The sequence below is a fragment of the Coturnix japonica genome, chromosome 11 (genome assembly GCF_054131305.1).
Source record: "Coturnix japonica strain WE chromosome 11, WE-NBRP24, whole genome shotgun sequence".
NCBI classification, from domain to species: domain Eukaryota; kingdom Metazoa; phylum Chordata; class Aves; order Galliformes; family Phasianidae; genus Coturnix; species Coturnix japonica.
The window spans coordinates 28,373,345-28,398,058 of record NC_140673.1 but is presented as its reverse complement, the minus strand read 5'-3'; the positions used below and the strand labels follow the sequence as shown (position 1 = coordinate 28,398,058).

The window sequence follows — 24,714 nt, the reverse complement described above, 5'->3', positions numbered from 1 at the left end:
ATTAAGAATGTGAAATTTCCAATGTAATGGAGGAAAACTTCAGAAGAAGGTGGGCTGTGATGGTATGGAGCTACATGAGCTGATCTGCCTTGAAAGGGCTGAGGGAAGGACTCTGAGGTCACCAGCAAGAGGTGAAAGAGAAGCTCCCAATCAGGATATCACTCTGCTCCCAGAAATCAGCACGGTGTCAGCAGTGGCACTGCCATTGAGCTGTGCTGCTTGCCTTATGTAGTGAAAGGTTGCTGTGATATTCCCCGTACCTAATTTAAGTCTGGTAAATATCCAGATAGCAACAGTGCTGGCACTACAACTGCAGAGGCAACTGAAGAGTTTCCAGTGTCAGAACGTGAGTCTGTGTGTGCTGCAGGATGGCAGGGGGCGGATGGTGGCACAGAACGCTCTGTGTGATGACTGCAATGAGATAAGAGCTGTAACTGTTGAACACTGGAATCATTTCCTACCTTGCCATATTCCATCTTGCGGAACTGGAAGATGGTGTCAGTAATGCTATTATTCGGGAGTAATGCTTTTCTTTGAGTTGGCTGAGAGTGGGGAAGGCTGCAGTGTGGAGTAATGGAAGCATCACAGACCTTTCTCCCAGCTAATTCTCCTTCTCATATTCCAGATAATTATTGAGTAATGACAGCCATTGTAAAAACTTCTGTTGTTAGAAATGATTTCCAAGATATGCGTATGAAGTTCTATCACAGAAGTTTTGTGACATCTTCCAGCTGTTTGTAAGCCCCGTGACAGCAGCCTCAAAATGTCTTTCAATAGTTGCCCATCAAAACCATTGTGTTGAAAGAAAAATCCCTAAAGATCCCTTTCTGCCCAGAGAATGAGCTTCAAACTGTTCCAGTTGTGTTTGGGAGCTGTGGTTACACACTGTGCCTTCCACCTCTGGGACATGTGGGAGTTTACTTTTCCTTTCAGAAATGTGCACCAAATTAGCTGCAGAAGTCAAAAGATTGGGGCCACAGTTGTTATCTCTTTTGTCAGCCACCGCCAGGAGCTGCGGTTCGTTCCAGATCCCCCATCCTTTAGTGTAATTAGTTCACAGGTGGTGTCTGGAGAAGCTTTTGAAGATGCTGCTGAATTCTTAACGCCGACTAAATAAGTAACGGTGACAGGTCAGAGAGAATAATTGAGAAATCTCCTTTGATTAATGATTTCACACGTTATAAGGTGCTTTTATATAAATTGGGCTTGGAGAGAGAGAGGGCTGTGGGTTATTTAATATTCTCAAGAACAAAAGCTGTGTTTAAGTGAGCTCTCTGGGCAGGCTGGATGGCTCCTTGAACTTGGGTTACTTCTCCCTGATCTACCTCCCTGCATATCTAATGTGTTTTAATATGCCAGAATGCCAAAATAATCCCTGCTTTCAAGCATGCTCTGTTTTTTAATAGGAAATATGTCAGCTCCCCTATTTTTCTTTTCTGTTCTCATGAAGTTGCAGTTCCTGCTTTAATCAATAAATGATTTGCCTATGGAAGATCTATGGAGTTGGACTCTGAATCTCAGCCTTCATGGCACCATTTCTCACTGTTAGTTGTATCTTTACATGATAAAAGCACTGTGCATGACATGCTAGAGAGTCCTGCATGAGGGCAGGTGGCCAGAGCAGCCATTCCCCATCTGCAGAATTTCTCTCAAAAACTCAACGTGTATGGAAACACTCAAGGTTCTGGGATAACCTGGGATAACAGATCCCAGCTCATTGCAGGTTTAACTTCTAGCCTGCGTTAGAAACAGATGTGTGCTTGTTCAAAAGCTGTTGGCTGCTTTGCTGCCCCATGAATAACCCCAAGCTGGCAGGCGGAAGGCTGAGCAGTGCCCCTTCCGAGTCACCTTACAGGGGTAGCTGCAGAACGCCATTCTGTGGTTCCACTTTAGGGATAGAGAAAGATGTGTAGGGCTACTGAAACTTGCATTGAGAGGTGGGCATTGGAAAGGTAAATGAGCTTTACAGGGAAAAAAGGTCAGTGTGTTAATCCTATTCCCTAATTGTTGAAAAGCTTCATGTCTGCAGTATGTTGTCCAATTGTGTTGCATTCCAGAACAGCAGCCAGGTGGGAAATTCAGCAGAGTTTTCTCTGTCAGAAGGAATCGGTGTGTGTGTGTTTGGCCCATGTTGTGCAGCACCGTGTTGCTGCAGGACTGAGCATCAGAGCAGCACATTGTTCAGTCAGGAATGCTTTGCATTACATGCTGGGTGCACTGTGGGAAATTGCTGCCTTACCAGCACTGTATTTACTGCTGTTACAAATGGGTGGACTCACATCTCGGAAATGTTCTGTGAAAGCTGCATTCTCACAAACTGTGGAATTAGGGAAGCATTTCTGTTTAAGTAAAATACACCTTTCAGGCTACTCACAGTGTGCTCTCCACAGCATTCTCCCATATTTTACATCTGCATCGTTGCAGAAGAAGCGCACTGCTCAGTGCTTGCTGAGTAGATGTGTCATTTCATATCAGAAGGGCTACTTTCTATCAGCTGAGAAATAGGATTGGAAATAGGTCATTGTTAGCCTGTTGATTCCTTGTTTGCTAAACCTGGATGTAAAATGTGAGAGATTTCTGGTGATGTTACTCTGCCTGTTGCCTTCTGCCAAGGGGTGAAACCTTAAATACTTAAATAGCTCCCCCAAAAAGCAGCACCCACAGTGGTGGTGGAGCAGTTGTGATGCTCAGTGGAGCCTCATGCAGTAGTGGGGGGTGCTCGAGTATTGTGGTATGGGATATGTTGAGAATTTTGTTGAGACATCCCACTTGAACCAGGCATCACTCTGTGAAGTGCCAGGAGAGCCGTGCAGGGACATCTGTGAAATGATGCCTGCAGAATGTGAAAGGGTCAGAGAGTGTGCAAGGCAGGCAGGGACCCACAGCTGTCTGCGTCCATGTTGCCCAGGAGATGCTGGGAGGATGGTCTGTGTTTGCCTGGCAGGGGAAAAACCAGGGCTGTCTGTTTGGTGGCTCTCAGGTCTGGTCTGCAATTTCACTCTCGCAGCATCACCCATCTGCAGGGCTGCACTGGAAAGGCACAGTGATGCAAGTGTGGGTCTCCCAGGCTGAGCTGTGACACTGCGAAGCAGTAAGGCTGCTTCAGAAGAACCCACATATACAGACATGTTGTGAACAAGCGAAGGGAAGCAGGGGATTCCAGAATGTGATTCATTAGCACAAAGAGAGCAGTCTTTGTTTTTATTTATCACACAGGGTATGTTTTATGAGAAGGTTTATCAGCCGGAATTGGCTGGCTACAGTAATTCACAGAGGAATAAATATGCATATATCCATCTAGATGAGATGTGTAGCCATGTGTAGAACTTTAAAATGTACAGATAACTGCATATATATAGCTTCAGGGAGGGTCCCAACTGCCCAGAATATCAAAAAGGCTCCAGCTGGCTGGGAGGGGGCTGACAGCTCTGGGCTGTTGCAGGAGGGAGGCTGGGGGGGGAGGGGGGAGGGGACTTGTCAGAAAATACTCATTTGAAAACTCCACGAATATGTCAGTTTTACAGAAATTCACATGCAGGACTATTGAGTTTTGAGTGGGGAAAAAAGATCCTGGCTTCCATCCAGCCTCATCCCAGGCTGTGCTGCTTTTCTTGTCTTCTCCCTGTCTGAAATTCTCCAAATGGAAACTGCAGTTTCTTGGCAGCTGCGTTTGGACTATCTGTGCAACATGGACATTTTGATGCAGTTGCCAGTAAGATCTCCAGCTCTGCTGGATGAAAACCCGCACCCAGAGATAACAGGATCAGCCACTTCCTTACTCTGAACCCAATGACTGAAGACATAGCTGCTGCTTTATCTTTCCTTACTAAATACCAGCCACAGGACCTGCTCTACCAAACTGATCTTTAAGAAGTTGGGTCCTTCTCTACAGTTTCCACGTGAAATCCTAAGCAGCCAATCAGGTATCCTGAGGAAGATGCTATGATGCAGTTTTTTCTTCTAATAGCATCTTCTGTGTTGAATAAAAAAAATCACAGGGAAAAACAAACATGGTATTTGGGCCACACCATGACCTTCAAGGAGTGCAGTCATAGAAGACTTACTCAGCAGCTTTGAATAGTAAAACACAGACTGGTTTATCATGAGCTGTCACTGCTCCCAGAGTGGTGCCATCCTGGTTTTAGCCTTGGCTTTTGTGCAGAACTCCACAATAGGTGATGACCTTCCTCCCATGGGACATGGGCTGGGCAGCCCAGGCACAGTGAGGTGCCTCTGGTGGATGCACACAGGGTGACCCACTGGTGAAGCTGTGTGATAAACAGAACAGAGACTGTGCTCGGGACTGCCCAGGGCTCAGTGCCTCACCTGCAGAGGTCATATTATGTACACAAACCAGTTGCATGGTGCCCTGCAGCACTGTGACCTTTGCTTCTTCCCAAGCTCAGGTGCTAATGAGAGCTTACGATGTGAATTCTGAAAAATGGCAATCTCCTTTCACAGGTACAGGGCAGCACTCAGTGTGACCACAGTAACACCAGGAGTTTCTATCTTTGAGTAGCAGGTCTTCACAGGAACCCTGTGTCCATTTAGGAACTCCTGTAGAAGTGGGAGGAAACCTCTCACGCCCTATTTATTGTGTGCTACTCCCCTGATCCAATGAGGTTCACAAGGAAAATTAACCTTGTAGTTGTTTCTGTGGTTTGTACAGTCTGTTCCTATATGTGCAACTCTCTCATTGTCAGGGTCTGTCTCTCAGTGTGCATTTCTCTCTAAATCACATTCCAAATAATAAGGCTGCATCTCTTCACGAAACTATTGATAGAATGTATCCTCCTTAATATCTCTGATTGCAACTGCGGCGATTGCCTGCCATTCAGCCTCCTTATTCAACAGGCATGGTGTATAAGACCACACTGAATCAGTTTTCTGCCAGACTGAGGCAATTCAGAGAACAACTCCGCTTTGAAAGATCAAGAGCGTGTTCACTTGAATGAGCAGGGTATGGATTTTATAATAGGAAAACAGCACGTAATTTGAATAGTCTGCAGTAAATTGTTATAGCAAAGCACTCGGGTTATAGAGACGTTCTGGGTGTAGGCAGTGCCTGCAATACTGTTTGTTAGGTTTCCATACCTGTGGCCTCGCACTATAGTGTTTCATTGTAGATGAAGGAGGAGATGTGTTTGACAAAGAGGTAGAAACCCTCCGTCTGGTAAATGCAGATTATTGCTACTCAGGTCTCACTGAGATGTGAGGAAGGTTCATTTTGTAGCAACATGAATTTTCGCAGCTTAAAGCTTATGTGCGGTACAGTTTGGAAGAATAATGGGTTCTGTGTGGAGCGTGTGTCTCCAATAATATCAGGAGCCCTTTGAAATGACTGCAGGCCCACCTCTGTCTCCCTGAAAGCAGAGCTCTTTGGAAAGGCATGGCTTAGGGCGTGCACATGGAGCTGTGCCTCTGAAGGCACCCTTAATTCCCAGGGAGGTCAGGGGAAGCAAAATATGGAACACTTTCTTTCATCCCTGCCTGCCTTTATTACTGCCCACAGAGCAGCATACATCATTTCTCCATTGATTTTTTCCTACATACGATATCTGTAACTCTCTGGGAGGATCCTGGCATTCCTGCCCGGTGCCACGTGCTGCCTTTTGCAATCCTGACTTAGTGCCAAAATCAATGGCAGAGGGAAAGTGCCCATTGGCAGACTGGGAAGATTTCTGGCATCCTGTGCCGCTTTCCCATGGACCGAAGGGGATGCACAGCACAGTGGCTTGTTACCTGAAAATGCCCCACTATGCAAAGAGCTGAGCTGCAGCTCACCTGCAACGCGAGGGTGATGAAGAACCTTTTTGGTGCTTTAATTTTCTGCTTCAAAGTGCAGTTGGAGTCAAGCCTTTGCAACACAGGCTCACAGTGCAGGGAGTGGTGGCTGAGCATCACTGCTGGCGCGGTGGGATACCAGGTGGGGAAGGGGCTGCCAGAGGCACAGCCCTGTCCCAGACATTATGCTAACAGGCAGATTTTCAAAGCTTTCAGCCTTAACAGGAGTTTTATTCCTAAAGCTCCCAGTCAGCTTTGAAAAATCTCAACTGTTTGGTTTTGGTTTTTTTCCTCTCTCTTCTGCATAATAACACGCAGAGCTGAGCCATAATGCTTCCCAAATCCTCTGGATTAAGCTGAAGAGCAGGTGGGAAAGGCAGGTGCCTGGAAAGCCTCTGGATGCCAAATCCACCTCTGGCAGCAGAACTGCAGCCTGGGAAGCAGCAGCACCTGGAGGGCAGGGCCTGTGGGGGCCCAGGGCTGCAGGGCCCTGTTGGTTAGAGCCCAGGCTGTCCCCCATGCCCCTGAGCTGTGTCTGTAGTCACGCTGCTCAGTCCCAGCCTGCTGACCCAGGAATGGGCACCAGCAGCTCTTTGCTCACCGTGCTCATGCTAACGTCAGCAAATGCTCTTTCCATCTACCACTGTATTAGTGTATTACTGTGTAGTGAGAAAAAAAGCAATAATAAGCACAAAGTAGATGTGGATGTGTCTGTGGCCTGCTAGCGTGCTGTTTTCAAGAGATACACTTCTTATCATGAGATTCACATTAATGAAAAGAAGCAGAATTTGACTCTGTGATAAGCAGTTCCTGCCCTTTTTTTGTGTGTCTGGACTTTACGGGATGTTTTCTAAGTCTTCAGCTCACAGATGGTGGACCCCAGAATTAAAGCAGCAGCTTTAAATAAAGGAATTAAAGCAGCAGCTTTAAAGCAACAGCTTGTGTCCCTGCACAAACAAGAGGTTGTCTGCCTCGAAGGATTAAACCTTATCTCAGAGAGAGGGGGATGTGCATGAAATTCATATGCTTACAGCAGTGTCGTGTAACATGCGCACACTGAAGAGAGCTCAAATTAATTGAAACCAAGTTTCCATATCCAGTCACACCGGCAGCAGGGTGAGTTACACTGCCACAAAGAAACCATTAAAATAAAACATTCCTTCTGGAGCCAGCCAGCAGGTTTCTGCTCCTAGAAGCAGCACCCTGTGGGTACAGAGATACCTGGGCAGCTGAATAAGTGCGGGTGTGATCTATGCATGGGAAACAGAGAAAGATTGTTGTTGAAAGGAACTTTGCTAAGTGCTTTGCTGTGTGGTGCAGCAGAAGGCTTTGCAGTGTGTAGAGTTAAACATATGCTAAAGACAAAAGGGAGATGTGGGTTGTATGGTAGGAGGTGGCCGGCTCGCAGGCTGCTCCTGCAGCCCCACGTGCTGCACAGCAGCAAATTGTCTTAATGGGGGTGAAGTGACAGGGGAGACGAATGCCTTCCCCTTGAGTCATTCTCTGATAAAGACACATCGCTTGGCTGCAAGATGACAAACCATATGTTCAAAGTGACAAATCATTTAATTAAAATTTACAAGCGGTTAAATACTGTTTGACCCAAATGGAGGCAGTTATCATGAATCAATTCTGGAGGAGGAACCAGGCTTTCCAGCAGATCAATAGCTCACAGCTGCAGTACCTGGACAGTCTCCGCATTTCTCATGCGTTACGAGTCCTTTTGCTGGCTGCTGTGTAGTCTAGCTCAGAAAAGACCTCAATCAAGTTGAAAAGTAGAAACAATTTTACTTAGGCGGTGTTTGAACACTCAACTTTCATGAATAGTTAATGCGGTGTCAAGTGCTTGAGAAAAATGGCCTTCTATCTTAAGAGCAAATAGCTCAACTTTTGATGAGTTATGGTTCTTTATTGCATATACAGACCGGTGGAAATTGCAATCATCTTTCATGAAAAGGCTCAGCAGTTTTTATTGTAGGAGAGTACGGGTGGCCGTTGCATTTACTAACTAATGTAGTAAATGTGAAATTGCCAGGGTAACACGTTCTTTTATTTATGCTGCCAAGCACATAATGTGCCGGTAGTTCCATAAAAATACGTATTAGAAGAATTTCACATGCCAGCAAGCTGTAGATCTCTTTTATGTATATGACTTATCCAGTGTCCTTCTACTTAAGGTATCCTCATTACAAAGAAGATTAAGCAGTACTGACAGACAGGATGCACTCAGGAGATAATACTGATCTGGTCAATTGTCGCTGGAGGTAGAGCTGTGTTCAAACTCTTGTAGAATTAGGGTTTAAACACTTTGGCTTTACAACTTCTTTCATCTGTCGCAGCATTTGAGGTCCCTTGTGACCACTATGGCTCTGTGAGAGTGCTACTGATGATGAATAGACTGTCAATAGCTGTGCTCCAGCAGGCTGCCATGAGTTCAACTGGTTTTTAATGTGCCTGTATAACCAGGGCATGGTGAGGAAAGACGGCCAGGAGAAATGGCAGGGAAGTTCTTGAGAAATCCAGCAGAATAGCTGGACTGAAAACAAACACTGGGAAACCATCTGACAGCTTCCCCCATGGAGGATCTGCTCAAAGCTTGTCAGCTCCTCCAGCAAAAAAAGTCCCTTTCCTATACAAAGCCACCAAAAAGGCAAGAAACCACGCGCTAACCTGCTAACATAATATCCTTTGTCAAGAGCAGAAGAATGATGTTCAAATTGGCCAGAAACTGCAAAGTTCAGTGTAAAAAAGTTATAATTCACAATGTTATATGGCAAAGCTGAATGCAGCAGAACCAACGGAGATATATGAGGAGTATCAAAGGTTGCCACCGAATGCGTAGATTTAATACACTGCTTAATTCAAGCTCTTATTTACAGCGTCTCGCTTCATTTCGAGGAAAGCAATGGTGACAACCAATCATTTAAAATGCAGGAGGGATGTTTTACAGGAGGTCAGAAGTACAAATATTTTACATATTATCTTCTAATAATAAATTCATCTCCTCTGAAGGAAAGTTAGAAGGATCAGCAAAAGTCTTCAGAGCTATTTACAATATTTCAGCGTAAGACTCAGCCCTTAATTGCTGATGGAAGTCATAAATAATTGTCAAGTATGCAGATGAACCAAAGAGAAATCTATCGAATTAAAGTAATTAGCTCTCATGCCAAGTTTTTCTGTCGCATTAAAATGCTTTTACTTTTCTTAAATGTGACACTTACAAATGAAGGGAACATTGTCAGGGAAGCAGTTATTGTAGGCTGTCAGAATTCCAAGTGTGAGTACCTGGTAGTGCACACCGGAGGTGTTATTTCTGGAACAACTCGTACGTCTGTGTCTTGGCTTTGTAACCCCACAGCTGCTGTCAGAACATCACTCTTCTGAGCTGAGCCAATTCTTCAAACTCGATCCCTTGCAGCCAACCCAGCAGCCGCCCGCCTGGCATGATGTGAGCGTGGTTATCTGATACGGGCAGCAGTGACTCTTGGCCAGGCTGAACTGGAAACCTTTCCAGACCTTGTGTGGATGGGAGCTGGGTGCCCCACATCAGGGACCATAGTGCAGGTGTGGGGAGTAGCGAGAGGCAGCGGGTTTGCTTGCGCCAGTGCTTTCCCCAGTGCTTTTTTTTTGGTTGTTGTCTCAGTATAATCTTCTCCAAAGCTGCGTTTGACACATTCAGTGGAAGACTGTGAACAAATCTCCTCCATTTAATACTGCATTTCCATGCAGAACCCTCCATCAGCCTGCTCTAGATGTGAGGTCTATACCCTCAGTGTATTCTTTCCTATTTCATAGAGTCATATCATAGAATCACAGAATGGCCTGGGTTCAAAAGGCCCACAGTGCTCATCTGGTTCCAACCCCCTGCTGTGTGCAGGGTCACCCAGCAGCAGAGCAGGCTGCCCACAGCCACATCCAGCCTGGCCTTGAATGCCTGCAGGGATGAGGCACCTTAAACTAAGGTAATGATTGCTTTCATTGGTTATTTTCACTACAGATGATAAAGCTGAGGCCAGTTGTGTGCTGCAGACACATGGCTAGGAGGGCAGCCCCATCCCTACACACTGAAACCAGCACCATGAGCAGAACACTGCACAACAGCAGGAAACTGCGACTAATTTGTTCCCTTTGAATGATCCCTTTCTATCGCCATCCCACTCTGCTTCTACAGTTGTTGTTATTCCACATCTTCCATTTAAAACAAAATGGGCTGGACTCAAAAATCCTTTTGGTTTTTTTACCATGGCTGTGTCACAGGTGACACGGGGATGTGCACTCCCAGCACTGCTGATGGCAAACCACAGCCTTGTGCCATCACAAAACAAACGAAGGGGAAAGTTTCAAACAGAAAGATAATAACTAGAAGAATTAGCATCGATATGTGCTTCAGAGACAGCGCGTACTTTGTGCTCCAGGCAAACAAAAAGTCATCTTTCTACAAGCAAAATTTGGGAAACAAATGTGATACCCATATTTAGTCACTGTGCTCCAGGGTTACGTAGCTGTATACGTCACACAGGGCTACAGTAAATGGGGCCTATAATTGCCTGGTGTATTAAGATTGTGCATAAATAGGCTCGATGGAATTAGTTCTGGTATCAGTTACAAGGAAGGATTTTCAATTAACAGAGGGCTTTAGTAGATGGCTCATTTACAGAACTGATCTGAAAGTGATTTCATCATTCTCAACAGAAGCACCGCTTTTTACTTAACTCGGAATGTGAGGTTTTGCATGCATAAGCACCAAAAGCAGCATTGTTCCCCAAATCAGAGGCAATAATGACATTCTGGGAGCTGCACATCTGTCTTCTGGATGACAGCTGAAAATACACCGTAATTAAAAATCATCCCAGTCCAACCATCTTTCTTGTAGCAGAGTCAAACCCAAGCTGCGTTTGGTGCCTTTGCTGAGCTCACTGGTGCTATTCAATTATTTTTCTGCTGCTAGGCTGCTTTATGTCTTGCTATTCTGTTTGCATGAGTCTGTATCAAGACATTCCAAAATAATCAGTCCAATTCTCAATTCAAGGAGTTCTGCTTTTTTAGCCAGGAAGTTCACCAGGATTCAGGCATTCACAGGAATGCCTTGATAGTGAAACCAGTATTTCTCCTCATGATGCCTCCTTTTTCCTTTCTCTCTCACATTGCAGTGAGCACAAGGCCAGGAACCCTGGGGTGCCAATGGCCCAGAGCTGCCCAGCACTGAACTGAATTGCCACCCATCAGCCTGATCACACTGATCTCATTCTTGTTGCAGTACAATGCAATTGTATGCGAGTGGTCTGGCATTGTGCCATGCCTGCATCCCAGGCTGTGGTTTGCTAGCCCCAGCTTCTGCTGGAATGTGGAGACAGATAGAATTGTCATTGTTTGATGGACTATTTTTATTAAATTGGCCTTGTATCACTATAGCAGAAATGCTAAGTCAGGGCTTGAAGCAGTGATGGAGCACCTGGTGAGAAGGCAGGGCCAGCCCAGGGGAGCTCAGGTGCATGCAATGCAATGCAATGCAGCGCAAGGCACCTGAATGACTGGAAGGGCTGGAGCCAGGATCCATCTCTTCCCAGTCATCTTTTAAGGGCTGGTAGTGGAGGTGAGGGCATCTCACTGGATGTCCCTGCCTATCTGAGGCCTTCCAAGGGTAAGCAGCTTCTTTTCTTTATTTCTGTTCCTACTGCTATTGCATTGGAGCAAGCCATCTCTTGCTGCAGCCTGGGGCTTTGCTGCTATGCTGTTCTTGCTGCACTTTCCATCGCGTTGCGTATCACTAATAAAATCCTAGCTGGTGTTTCCAGCTCATTAATATGCAGTGTCAGATCATATGAAAATGACTATCAAACTGTATTAGACTTGTATTTATTCAACTTTTCTCATATGTGCTCCGAAGAGGCAGAGTGGATCTGATTCCAGAAGGTGCTCACTTGGCCTTTGGGCTAAGCAATAACTTTTGTTTGAAGGCAAAGTTATTTGAGTCACTGACGATAACCTTACCAAAGAGATTACTGCTGAAATAGAACAGGAAATAATATCCATATATATATACATATATAACTTTTTTTATAACACCTTGGGTAAATTATTTTTAGCACTTCTGAAGGTGAGAAAAGCCTGGCAGACTCAAAGGAAGTGGAAGCTGGGGATTATTTCAAGCTGTAGAAACAATAGAGCCCTTTGGCTTATTCATAGCTCCAATACGGGAGCATTGCTGATAATTATAGCCCTTCAAAATCCGATCCCACCAAGAAATGGGTTAGAACTGCAAGTTTATGTCAAGTGTTTGAATCTGTTGTTGTTCCTGCTCTGTGAAGAGAGGGAGGGGAAGGAGAGCTGGGGATGATGGCAGCCCATGAGGAGGGCTGCAGGAGCCAGGCAGTGTCAGATGGCTGAGGCTGAACGCACCCAGGAACACAGGGCTCCTTCCTGGGGGAGAAACCTTCTGCTCTTTGCTCCTGGTGGAAGGAAAGGGACGGCTTGTAAGACATCTGGAAGTATAAATGAGGGACATCACAAATCTGGGCAGTAGCAGGGCTGGATGCGATAAGCTGAGAGGTTAATTGCAGATTCTACAGCAGTGTTTGTTTTTCTGTGAGAATTAAAGACCTGTTTAAAGTGTTCTGCACATCCTGCATGGAATGGGCATGTCCTCAAGGCATAAGGGAGAACCTGGAGGCAATTCCTGGGCAGGGGAGGGGAGCTCCATGCACTGCCCCACTGCAGGCTGGGCTGTGCTGCCCTGCACTACCTGCTGCCCCCTGTTCTGCCTGTCCTCCTGTTGTGTTGTATCTCAGGTTCTACAAAACCTGCCTACTCTCTAACTGTGATGCATTCCTGGGTGTTTTTGTAAAAAAAAAAAAAATCAACAAAAAAAAAGGATGCCCAGAAGGTTCTCCTCCTATGGCTGACAGCAGCTGTGCACACAGCATCATTTTTAGCAGATATTTATCCTCACTGTTCTTAAAAGCCTGCAGTGCTCCAGATCCCTCATGCAACCCAGTGCTGTTTTTCTCAGTTGTTCCTCCTGCCCCCCCAGCTGCAGCCCAGTCCTGCTGCCACAAACCAGGGAATGTGACTTCCTTACCTTCTCCTGAGCAATCCTTGTGTCCCAGTAGCACTCTGTCTCCTTGGGCTTTAGGCTGGCCTGCTGTCTGGCATTCCTCATGGCTGAGTGGCTCTCGGTGCTCTCAGGCTGTTGTCTGCCTGTCCACGAAGGCAGCCATCCCACCACACGCTGCCCTGGAGTGGAGCAGCAGCCCCACAGCAAAGCTCACACTTGTATGTACACATCACAGGGAATATTTGTCCTTTTGTAGCAACACAGCACTGATGATTCACTGCAATCACAGATGCTTTTCCAAGGACTTGTCACAGAGTCAAGTCTTGTTCTCCCTGCAAACATGCAGTTGGCTATTTTTGTTAAAGAGCCGCTTGGAGAGGCCTTATTAAACTGGTTGGTTTTTGGTCAGGTTACTGGCTAAGTCTGACCTGAATTCTGCAATGCTTGCAGCTCTTTCTCATGCAGATGTTGCATTCAGATCCCAGCTTGGCTCAACCTGGGACAGACCAGGTGCCTGTGCTGGAGGACATGGGGGATGGGATTTAGGACTTGTTCCTGCTTCTGAGCCATACGGTTGGGCTCCTTCTTGGAAGGCAGCGAGACATTGGCTCAGTGCTACCAACTGGTTGATAGAGGTTGGACTAGATGATCTCACAGCTCTTTTCCAGCCTTAATGATTCTATGACTGCTAACCCTGCTGTACCCCCAAGCAAAGCGCTGGGATGTCTACAGTCCCCATGTCCCCTGGTGGGGACCACATGGGGTCCTGGTGGTATGGGCTCATCCCTGTGCTGCCGCTGCTGTTTCCTCTGTGCCAAAAGCAGTCTCTGACCTTTGAGGCTGATATAAATCAGGAATTCTCAGGTTCTTAAAAGACACTTTATTTGCTCTGATATGACTGCACATTTCTTCCATGGAAAGAAATCTGAGATAACTTGAGTATAAAGGATGATATATAAAGCCAAGTTTTATTCTACCCAGTCACAGTAATTTTCCTCATAAATACTTCTTGGTATTATGAAATATTGCTTGCAGCAGAAATCGGGTGAGTTGGGGCTGTACTGTTTTATCTTGCTAAACACTGTGGCAGTCTGTGTTCAGAGCCTGCTGCATTTATCCTATTAGTGTATTAGCAGGACTTCTTTCCTTTGTGTTATTTAATGGAAGGTTTTTGTTTGATATGATCAAATCCATCTGTGTCTAAATGGAACTCCCTTAAAGATATACTGCATATAACAGCGTATATAACAGCTTATCAGGGTGTAAAAACATTTCTGTTTTTGACGTTACACCAAAAGCATGTCAGTAATATCTGCAGGGTTTGCATGGTCCTGCTCTGTCTGGGCCCTGCAGTTCTGGTGGTGCAGTACCCAAAGACATTCACTTGAAGAAACAGCCGGGCAGCCAGCAGTATGGGGGGATCCATTATTTGCACTGGTTACCATAAATGCAGGCTCATGTACTTGGGCTGCTGCTGGTGAGCCTCTCCCAGCCACCACTGCCCCATTTTTCCTGAGTTATCGGAGTCCATTGTAAACATGTAAAGGTTGAATAACCAAAGGGATGTGTGTCTGGCCCAATGGGAGGCCCACACTGACAGCCAGGGCATGTCCCCAACACTGCAGGGACGTGCACTGTGCCCTCAGCTGTCACATTGCTGGGGTCTGCCTGCTGTCCCAGCAGGGCACTGACACAGCCCTGCTCACTGCCTTGGCAGGGCACAGACGTGCAATGGAAAAATAATGCTGCAGTCATGCAAAAGCTTTGAATTAACCCAAAATCTATTAGGAAATTTTCTTTTTGGCTGATTTTGGAAGTACTTTTGCTCCAGAGGGTTATTTGTGATCCGGAATCAGGACAATTAGCAGCCTTCTGCAGGCGCTTCTCAGCCTCCCTCAGCCAAAACTCCACTTTCTGGGCCTTTAATAGCACACAGATGCTGAGTGCTCACCTGCCAGTGCTGGTCCTGACAACTGCAAAGCATGTCAGGCACGCTCCATTGCACTGACACAAAGACAAAAGCCATCTGACTTACAGTCTACGTTGCTGTGTATATTATTGAGCTGTGTTTAGATTGGTACATTGCTGCTGACAACGTTTAGCATGAGTTACCTGTAGGTGTGTGTTTGGGAGGATGGGGAATGGCTCTGCACGTGCAGGGGAAACCTGGATGCCCAGGGTGGAGCAGTTCTGGTGCTGGAGGCTGAGCTAAGTGCCCTGTGGCTTTAACCCTATAGACACGCTATTTCTGTCTGAACCAGCGTAGCCTGCCAGTTCGTAATCAGATACAGAGCATGGCACAAAGGAGGTCTTAATGGCTGAGCAGGGAATAATTTGTTCTTATTTTCAGTGCATATGCTGAGATATGTGCAAACACACACAGGGCAGTGTTTCTCTTCAGCGTTGCTGATGGCATATTTATCTCAAGTGTTCACCATGCTAAGCTTTAATACTTTAATGTAGCAAATAATTGTTTTCTACTTCCACAGAGCAATTATCTCAGATTCTCTGTATTCCCATTTACAACCACAAAAGGTTCAGATTTATCAATTTAACTGAACAAGTGAATTTTGCACCACACAGTGGGTGTCCTGCTGGGTCTGTGGCTGCACATGGGCCAGGCTGTCCCATCCCAGGGCTGGGCTCCTCAGGGTCTCCCTACCCTCAATCCATTGCGTTCTCATGCAGCCTTTGTAGATGGTTTGTCCACAGCCGTCTGTCCTAGGCTGCCTTCATGTATCAGTGTGCTTGGAGATGTGACAGTGGGACTCTGGTGAGCACTCAGGTGCTGCAGTCTCTCCATCTTCTCTTGCAACAGACAGTTCTGACAACCCAGTCTTCATCTTCTCCTCACTGCTTTGACCTTGAGTTAGTTTATCGCTTCCTTTTCTGTGTGTTTTAGATCTTGCATACAAACTATTAAGGCTTTCCTATAATAAATCATTAACCTGAATATAGTTAACTGAAATGCTTATTAACGTCTCTCTGCATAATCCATTTAACAGAATTACTCTTGCTTATTCAGACACCCTAAAGAGGTCCGTGCTTTTGTCTACCAGTTTCAGCATTAGAGCTTGTAATTATTCCTGGTTAATGCAGCCCTGGGTGTTAGCAAATGTTGGTTTACACATTTCAGCACAGTACTTTTCCTAATCTCTTGTATTAATTAGAGATACTGATATAGCATTACTTTGCTCCTTTATATTCACTACCAGGAGAGATGTCTGAGTATAATCCTATCTGTGCCGAGAGTGCACTCAAACACTTCCACAACTGCTAAGTGTGGCAAACCTCAGGTTTACATGGAGTAATTGCTGAGTTAGGGAAAGCAGAGCACATGGGTGGAGGTGGTTTGGGGCTGGGGAGGTGGCACGGGGCTCTCTGGAAGCACCATCCTCGTACGGTGGCTTGGAGTCCATCCCCATACTCATGTCTGGGCATCCTCCTCTTTCAGGTTTCTTTCACATCAAGTCATGCCCCATCGCTGCAGACACCCAAGGTCAGGGATGGGGCTCTGAGCATCTGGTGGAGCTGTGGGTGTCCCTGTTCATTGCAGGGAGTGGGACCAGATGGCCTTTAGTGGTCTCCTTCCAGCTCAAATGATTTTGTGATCCTCAGGTCAACCAGCTTTGAGAGCCACAGCTTTTCCTGTTATTGACACAAGTAGCCGTATCTTTCCCCGTTAATTCACCTAGCACCTTTGTACTGAAACAATGCAGCTCTGATTTAATAAGCTTTACAAACATAGTGATGGTTCATATGCGGCAAATCAGATTTACATAATTTTCCACCGGCTTTTAAAGCCACTGAAATTCAAATTATCTTTACTTGGGGAAACTCTTTTAATATGCTAAAACGAAATACCACCTACATTATGCTTGAGTTTGCTGGCTTGCCTTTTCCAATGCATTAAATGTTGATTTGTCATGCTGGTTTGTCAGGGAAAGCTCCTTTTTAATGAGAAGGGAGGGGAGTGCCAGGCCCTGTAGTTACTCATGGCTGGAAGTCGTTGAAGGAACAGAAGTGGAAGCTCTAACGTCTAGAATGAATTTGGTCACAGTGTTGTTTCTTTGTGTGCTGCTGTTACGGGCACCATGTTGGCTCTATTGCTGCAGTTCAGCACCCATAGGCAATTTCCCATCACTGTCCCAGCAGACTGTGGGTCATTTTAACTCCATAACATAAACAAGGCCCAGAAATCCCTCCATGGTGTTCTCAGCTCTTCCACCTTGGGATGTTTCATGCTTTTGTGACTCTGTGAAGGAGGTGGAGTGCTGATGAGTCAACAGATACTGCAGCTCAGACCTGAGTGTCACCTACACAACCCGTCTGCGTGTGCAGGTGGCACCCTTCTGTGTTTTGGAACAGGCTGTAGCGACACAGTATCAAAAGCAAACACTGTTATCAGCATTCAGCACTGTGGTGGCAGCTGGTGTTGGGGCCTCATGAGCCCCATTCCCCCTGCATCTCCACTGCACACCTCTGGTGCTCACCTTGTGTCTGGCCCCCTCTCACTAATGCTGGTGCTTCCAACTGGGTGGGGGTTTCCCCATCATCCCTGTAGGATTTTGCAAGAGCAAAAGCAATGGTTCCTGCTCGAGCCTCCTTCCTTGCTGCTTGGAGGGCCAGCAGCAGCTGCACGCCGTTGTCTCACAGCTCAACACATTTCTTGACTCTGTGTGCATGCATTCACTGCAATATTTAATTAGGGATTTGAGAGAGGCTTCCTATTAGAGCAAGTAAATACATTCTCTTCAAATGGTTTGACAATAAATATGCATCTCTTTGGTTAAGCAGAATGTTCAAGCTTTGACTCCGAAAGTTAAGCAGAAAACATGTTGTTGTCCAACAGAACTAAATATATTCCCCTCTCGTTGGTATTAGTGGAGATTTTAATGCTTAGTAACTTACAAACTGATAAATTATTCAGATGTTTAAACGTGAAGCACTCATCTGATGTTAAGTGCTCACATTTTGGAGTGTTGGCATGAATCATGGGCTGTGCTCTGTGACACGGCCAGCACCAGCACTGCTGCTGGAGGGCTTGGCCACCTCTGCTGCATCTCTCCTGTTTTCAGATGGATGCTTTCCCTGCTCTGATGTTGTTGTAGAAGGATGAATTGTAAGCATTTGGGACCTGAGGGTAGGAATGGCCCCTTAACCCCTTTCTGTTCTCTCCGCAGCTCCCAGTACGGCGCAGTATGGGATCACCGGGGACGCCGAGGTCCTGTTCTCCTGCTGGTACCTTGTGTTGACACTGTCCTCCCTCACCAGCATATTCTACCTGAAGAACATCATTCTGCACTGAGTGTAAAGAACCCTAAAAGGCTTTTAAGGATTCTCTGAAAGTGCTGATGACTGGATCTGATCTGGTAGAGTTTGTTAAAAGCAGCGTGGGATATAATCAGCAGTGCTTGCGTGGGGATGGTCGCCTTCTGTAGAATTGCTCATTATGTAAATACTTTAATTCTACTCCCTTTTTGATTAGCTGCATTACCTTGTGAAGCAGTACACATTGTCCTTTTTTAAGACGTGAAAGCTCTGAAGTTACTTTTAGAGGGTATTAATTGTGATTTCATGTTTGTAATCTACAAGTTTTCGAAAGCATTCAGTCATGGTCTGCTGAACTGCAGGCCGTAGTTTACAAAACAGAAAAAAAAAAAAAAAAAAAGGAGAATATTGCAGTAAAATGGGCTTCTTTAAGGCTGCAATACAACGTTCAGTTCCCTTCTTAAATTACATTTTCTCCACATGTACACAGGAACTTTTCTTTTTTTCTTTTTTTTGATTAAAAAAAAAATAATCAAAGAATATTGCCTTCAAAATATTTCTTGGGAACATTACACATATCTAGGTTTTCTTCCAGCATGATATTCAGGTTCCAAGAATGAGCCTTGTATTATAACTGCGTTGTGCAGTACTGCTTTTTGGTTTCTTCCTTTTTCCTGCAAATTCAGCATGGGTGTGCCTTCATAAAACACTGTTTTCCTCTTCCTCTCCAACAAATCTGGAATGTGCTTTGGGAAACGCTACAGCATCCTTTTGAGCATAACCAATCTCTACCTGAGGACGAAGGTGCTATTGGTTAGGGAGAACGCCTCCTCTCCCATCTCCAGTGGGTTATGGGACTGCTTCAGAAGTATATTCTTAGGCAATCAGACGAGGATAGCACCGGTCCCTCTTTAATTTTCCCCCTTCTAAGTGGTGGACAATCTGCGCTAAGAATGAGTTTCCCCATTAAAAAAGAGAAAGCAAATTATTTTGAGACATCTCTTGAATGTAAGAAGGTTTCCCGTAGTTGTTCTAAATCAGAATTCCTAATGGGTTGTAAATGTGAGAAGCTGAATCATCCCTTTTGTATTACTGGCAAAAATGCGATGCAAATTGGTATTTTTCTTGCACTTAATTTTGTACTGGTTTGGCTAATTTAGCAATGATAAAGGATGCTTTTAAGTATTAGATATCTGAAAATACATGAAATATCAAGCAAATTTTATATATATACAGATATATATATAAAATACAGATATATATTAAAACGAGGTTGCTCCAATAACCGTATTGAAGTGCATGCTGCCATCAATGATGCATCCACAGGCAGGTCTGCATTCCTGATGTACACACTCTGTACAGATAGCTTACCACAGCGGCTCGGCCATCGTGCACGATCTCCTAGCACTGCAGTCTAGCAAAATAAGGTTCTCATTAAACTCAACGAAGGATCAAGTTTCAAAAGAGCACCTGACATCACCGTTTTTTTCTAAGCAGCCCCATACTACGTCAGTGCAAAGTGTTGCTGCAGTTGATGGCTGAGTTTAAAAACGCCATCCTTGTAAGTTGCTGGGACAGGGCTGAGTCCAGCAGCCTTAGAACACAACATCTCCTGTTGATCCCCAGTAGATGCTGATGTGCTTAAAAAAACAACAGCCAATGACGTGAATAACAAAACCATTATATAAGTAGTGCATTCTCTCTCCTACCAGTAAGGCTCGTGCTGAGCAATACCAGATGGGCGCTGTACATACACAGCAGTTCCAAATGCCCCTGTTTCTGAAAAGGCAAATTCTGAGTTTGGTTGGTCTCGCTGTGTGCTGCCCCATGCTAAAGCTCAGGCACAATGTGCAGTGAAGCTGTTGCAGTTACTGATGAGCCCAGATGCGCAAAGTGAAACGTGTTGACTCCAAAATATGGCAATAAAGTGTCCTAGGTCTGCTTGTGCTCGGTGACAGGTTGTGCTATTTCTATCACGTCGTTTGCAGCTGTGTGCTGAGCAGTGGCCATTTTCAGAAGTGTGGCATTTCTGTGAAGCATTGAATAACACGATCACATTCCCTGCTGAAGGAAACGGATTAGAGCCAACTCAAATTCCACTACATGCAGCTCTTTCTGCTCTCCCTTGTATTGCAGCTTTAAAGTGCCATATTTTAGAATCTGATCGTTGGAAACAGTGGTGCAGCAGAAGACATCACGACAGGGCAGTCTTGTGAAGAAGGCAGAGGGGGGTGTGTAACCCAGCTCACCTGCTGCTCCTCGTGTGAACGTGAGACGGGACTGTGCTGGGGCTGGGTCCAATTGGGCATTTCCATTATGATGTTATTTTGGTGATTCCTGACATCTGGAACAACCCCAGCAGCAGAATGGAATGAAAGGCAGCTTTATTAAATGTGAAGAAAAGGAAGTATTGGTTGTTGGCAAATGTAGAACCACTGGGTTATGTGGACGAGGCGTTCAGTCCCATCAATTCTCCCTTAAATTTGTGGGTACGTTGTTGTTGTCAGTTCCAAAAAGGAAAAAAGCCCATGAACTTTTTTGGGTGCCGGTAGCAGTTTGTCAGACAGAGGAGGTGTGTGAGCACTGAGCGGAGCCATGTGCTTGGAGTGCGTGGGCTCACAGCCCTGTGTGCCCCAGTGCCAGCACTGTGCTGCGTGGTGTGCAGCCAACATGAGGCGCGAGTGCTTGGCTTCATGCTTCTGCCTTGAAAGATATGATACATGGAAAGAAGCTCAGGTTCTGGCAGGATCAGAGCCTTAGGCAGCATCGATCCCATAAAGAACCTCAGCTCTGTGGTTAATCTGTTCTGTTTGGTAAACCTAATAGTGCAGTCTGGGACTTGCTGGGACATCCTTCCAGCATGGGCTGTGCGGGCTGCTGCAATCTGAAAGCCACAGCACTGGGCAGAGCCCGTTCACTCTGTAGTCTGTGGGGTGTGTTTGCTTCAGGTCGGACGGTATGTTCTGTGCTTCTGGGAATGGCTGACCATTACTGTTCATCTCTGTTGGTCGAATCATATTCTATTTATTCCCACCTTTAAAAAGTGACAAATAAACGGCGTAGCTCCGAGCAGTACCACTGAATACATATATTAAGGTCCCTGTCCACATTGGAAACTCCGAGGTCTGAAGTGCTGTGAGCTCCCACTCATGTGATAACTCAGGGCTGCTAATTACCATTGCATCAGCGGCGTGAGCAGAAGCAGCAATGCTCAGATAGTAGTGTTGCAGATCAGGACATCATTCTGCTGCAGAACCAAACTTGTAACTGAGGAACAAATGCTGTTTCTCGAGGTTTGTAACTTGGCAGGAAGTGTATCCATCATTGCTAGACGGCTTTTTTTAAACTTTTCAATATATATATTTTTGTTAGAAACTGTGCTGTTTTTTAAGATAGAGGGGTGTTAAACTCCATCCCCACGAGAAGCTGCTGCTTTGCACATTTTCAAAGTTAGCATTCTAGACCAACTGTGGTAAATGTTACGCCTACCAGAATCTCTTCTTGTTCCACGTAGGTGTGTTATAAAGAATGTGTATACCAAAATACATATTTACATGGGTGAACAATATGCCTTAAAGACTCAAGTGTGTGCTTGCTTCCAAGGCTGGACCAGATTTGTGCCCAATCTGGAGGTAAATAATCCATATTTCATAGCCTGCCATGGGAGATTTCATTTCTTCAAGAAATAATTATAAAAATTTAACAAAAAAATAAAAGGGGGGGGGGGGGGGGGGAGGGGAGAAAAGGAAAAATTGATTTCTTTTCAAAGAACTTTAATGAATTTCCAAGTTCTGTCATCATCTGATGTATGTGAGGAAGTTTAGGAAAGGGGTGAAGCTTTAGCTCTAGCCCTAGCAGTGAGCAGCCTGTTGTGCCACCATCAGGCACTGCCATAGAGACCCCATTCCTGTGCCAAGGCCAGAGGCAGCCCTGTCCCTGTCCTCGTCCCCATCCTTATCCCTGTTCCTGTCCCCAGCCCCATCATGGCCAAGCCATCAAGTCAGCGCTGCCTGTTCTCCTCCTTGCCCCTGCTGGGACCAGCACACCCATAGCCCCCACAAGTGCCACGGCACAGAAAATTCTTTAACACCTTAAATTGTTAAAAAAAAAAAGAAAAATCATAACTGAGAAGTGTAAATTCTTAATCAGCCTTAACAGAGAGTAGATAAATAGTTGCAAGGAGGAATTTACTCTGCCTTGTGTGGATGCAGTGGATGCACTTAATCTGGGTTGGCTCCAATTTTTGGCTGTGCCTGGTGCTCCTCACTGAGCATGGAGGGAAGGCAGGGAGCTCACTGCGGTCAGGGATACCCATAGCACAGCTGGACACCCATAGCACAGCTGGATACCCATAGCACAGCTGGATACCCATAGAACAGCTGGACACCCATAGCACAGCTGGATACCCATAGAACAGCTGGACACCCATAGCACAGCTGGATACCCATAGCACAGCTGGACACAGCCCAGGCTGTGGCAGGAGGGGCTCAGGACAGCTGGGGTGGATTCTCAGGTTCTGCTGCTCTGAAACTGTCCCTCAGCAAAGGCAGGGAGACGTCACTTCCAGCACTGAGCCATTTGTTCCTACAGCCTTCTGCCAACTTCAGGTCCAACTCTTGAAGAGTTCAGTGGTTCCTTTATGTTAGAAAATCCTTGTGGTAAGAACTGTAGACATCGCCATGTTTTCACATCCTATAACCGTAGTTTCTGTCCCTCTGTCTTTTAAAGAACATGGAGCTGGTGGGATTGAGTCTGCACTGTAGGGTAAGCTGCAGGGCTGATCTGTCAGGCTCTGGGTGCTGACCTGCCTCCTGCTGAGCTCACGGGGCCATCAGGTTGCCATGCCAAGTCATCAGGCCATGGATCCTGCTCAGTGATCCCACACTAAGCAATGCCACCCCCTGTCCCTGGGCTGGGAGAGGTGCAGCAGGGACCTTCCTTGCGCTGCTGCTCAGGCAGACCAGGGCACTCAGCAATCCAACCAAACTGCAAGCAATAATGCAAAGTAACACAGCTGAAAGCCATTTTACTTGTGGTCATTTTGAACTCCTGGTAGCTCCTCACGTAGCCCCTGTGGTTGCTGTGGCACCAGGCACACCTGAGCCCCATTAGAAGAACAAATTACATGTGTGCATGAAGCCAGAGCTTGGTGAGGAGGAGCCAGTGTGGTGTTGCCACTGCAGACACAGGAATTTCCCCTTATCTTCCAAGTATAAAAGTATTCACTTTTCCTCCAAACCTTTTTTTTTAATGCTGCCAGATAGAAAACGCCTGTAATGATGACATACATCATATTTGCTATCTAGAGGGGGAAGTTTCTTCTCTCCTAACACACATCCATCCTTCTCTTTATTATTTTTCAGCCAAAACCAAAACACAATTCACGCATTACGTGATGCAATTTATGTGCAATAACACCAGCTTTTCCACTTATCAAAACCATTATAGTCATAAGCACATAACTCCCATTAACCTCAGTGACAGTGACTTAAATGTGAACCACAAGTGAGAATAAACCTTAAAGTTGTCATTTAACAGCATCAGCCTTGTTTTCTGGTACGTGTCTAATGGGGGCTCATTTCTTCTCCCCTGTACCTTTCTAATTTTCCCTCCTGGTGCAAAGTGCCCTTTCCCTGCCTGTCAGGTTGGAGGTGGGGTGGTTGGGATGCGCTTTGTGCTCACAGAGCTTCTCTCTGGCAGCAGCACCCAGCAGTGCCTGGGCAGCCCGTTCCGTGCTAACAAGGCAGCTCTGTGCTGCAGTTCCAGCTCTTTTGCAGCTACAGGAGGTAGCACAGTTCATTAGGCTACAAACAGCTTAAAGATGTTAAAAGGACTGGTTTTCCTCTCTCATTTAAGCATGTTGGGTTGCTCTTCCATGAACTTTGAATTTACTGTTTTCTTCATTAACTTTGACCTTTTTACATCCATTACAATAAGAAAAAAAAATAGAGTTAACTTTAGAGCAAGCTACTGTAAACTCACTTCCTCCAGGGTTTTACAAAGCCTGGCACAAGGAAGCCACTGTTTCCTATACTAAAAGGATTTAAGATTAGGGATACCAAGCTGCTCTGAGTTGGTCCTTGTTTATTCTCAGCTGGGCACAAGCCCCTTTCACCCAGTGCCTGTGGGCAGCAGGACACAGAGGGGCACACTGGGCTGCCAGGGCAGCTGCCGTTTGTTGTGGGATATTTCTGTAAATCTGAAACAACTGAGGACACAGCCATGGGCTTTAGCCATAGGTAAGCAACAAGCCCAGTTAAAGAGAGCAATGCTCCCAGTCCCACTCCTCCAGATATCCCTAGATAATCTTTGCCAACCAAGTATGGTTAGTTTATGGGCTGCAAATGTCAATGCTGTGACTATAACTGGGAGCATGTCCCCTTTTCCCTTCACTTTCCAGCTCAGTCCAATCCTGCAGTGCTGCTGGGACACCCAGCTCTTCTCAAGTGTTGTCTTTCTCTCTTTTTTGGTGCAAACCAATGAGCAATGTGCTGCTCTGCTGCCCATGCATCCCATCCCTCAGGGTTTTTTTCCCGTGTTCCATGTTACCGAGCTTCAGCACAACATTTCTTTTACCACGGGTGTCTCAGCCTTTGTTTCAGTGC

General features: G+C 45.8%; 1 protein-coding gene and 1 long non-coding RNA gene across 4 annotated transcripts in view; one reads left to right on the top strand and one right to left on the bottom strand.

Annotated features, from left to right (window-relative positions):
- The window catches only part of NEGR1 (neuronal growth regulator 1), a 160,629-nt gene extending 138,952 nt beyond the window's left edge, over positions 1–21,677 (top strand). For all 3 annotated transcript variants that reach the window (XM_015870907.3, XM_032446132.2, XM_085512456.1), the window contains one exon: positions 18,022–21,677. In XM_015870907.3, coding sequence (XP_015726393.2) covers positions 18,022–18,146 — 125 coding nt within the window. In that variant the 3' untranslated portion in view covers positions 18,147–21,677. The remainder of the gene's footprint in view (positions 1–18,021) is intronic.
- On the bottom strand, positions 11,908–13,321 carry LOC116653745 (uncharacterized). The gene is made up of 2 exons (XR_004308131.2): positions 12,863–13,321; positions 11,908–12,233 (listed from the first exon to the last, which is right to left on the bottom strand). It is a non-coding gene; the product is annotated as an uncharacterized LOC116653745 (long non-coding RNA).
- Positions 21,678–24,714: the final 3,037 nt, after the last annotated feature.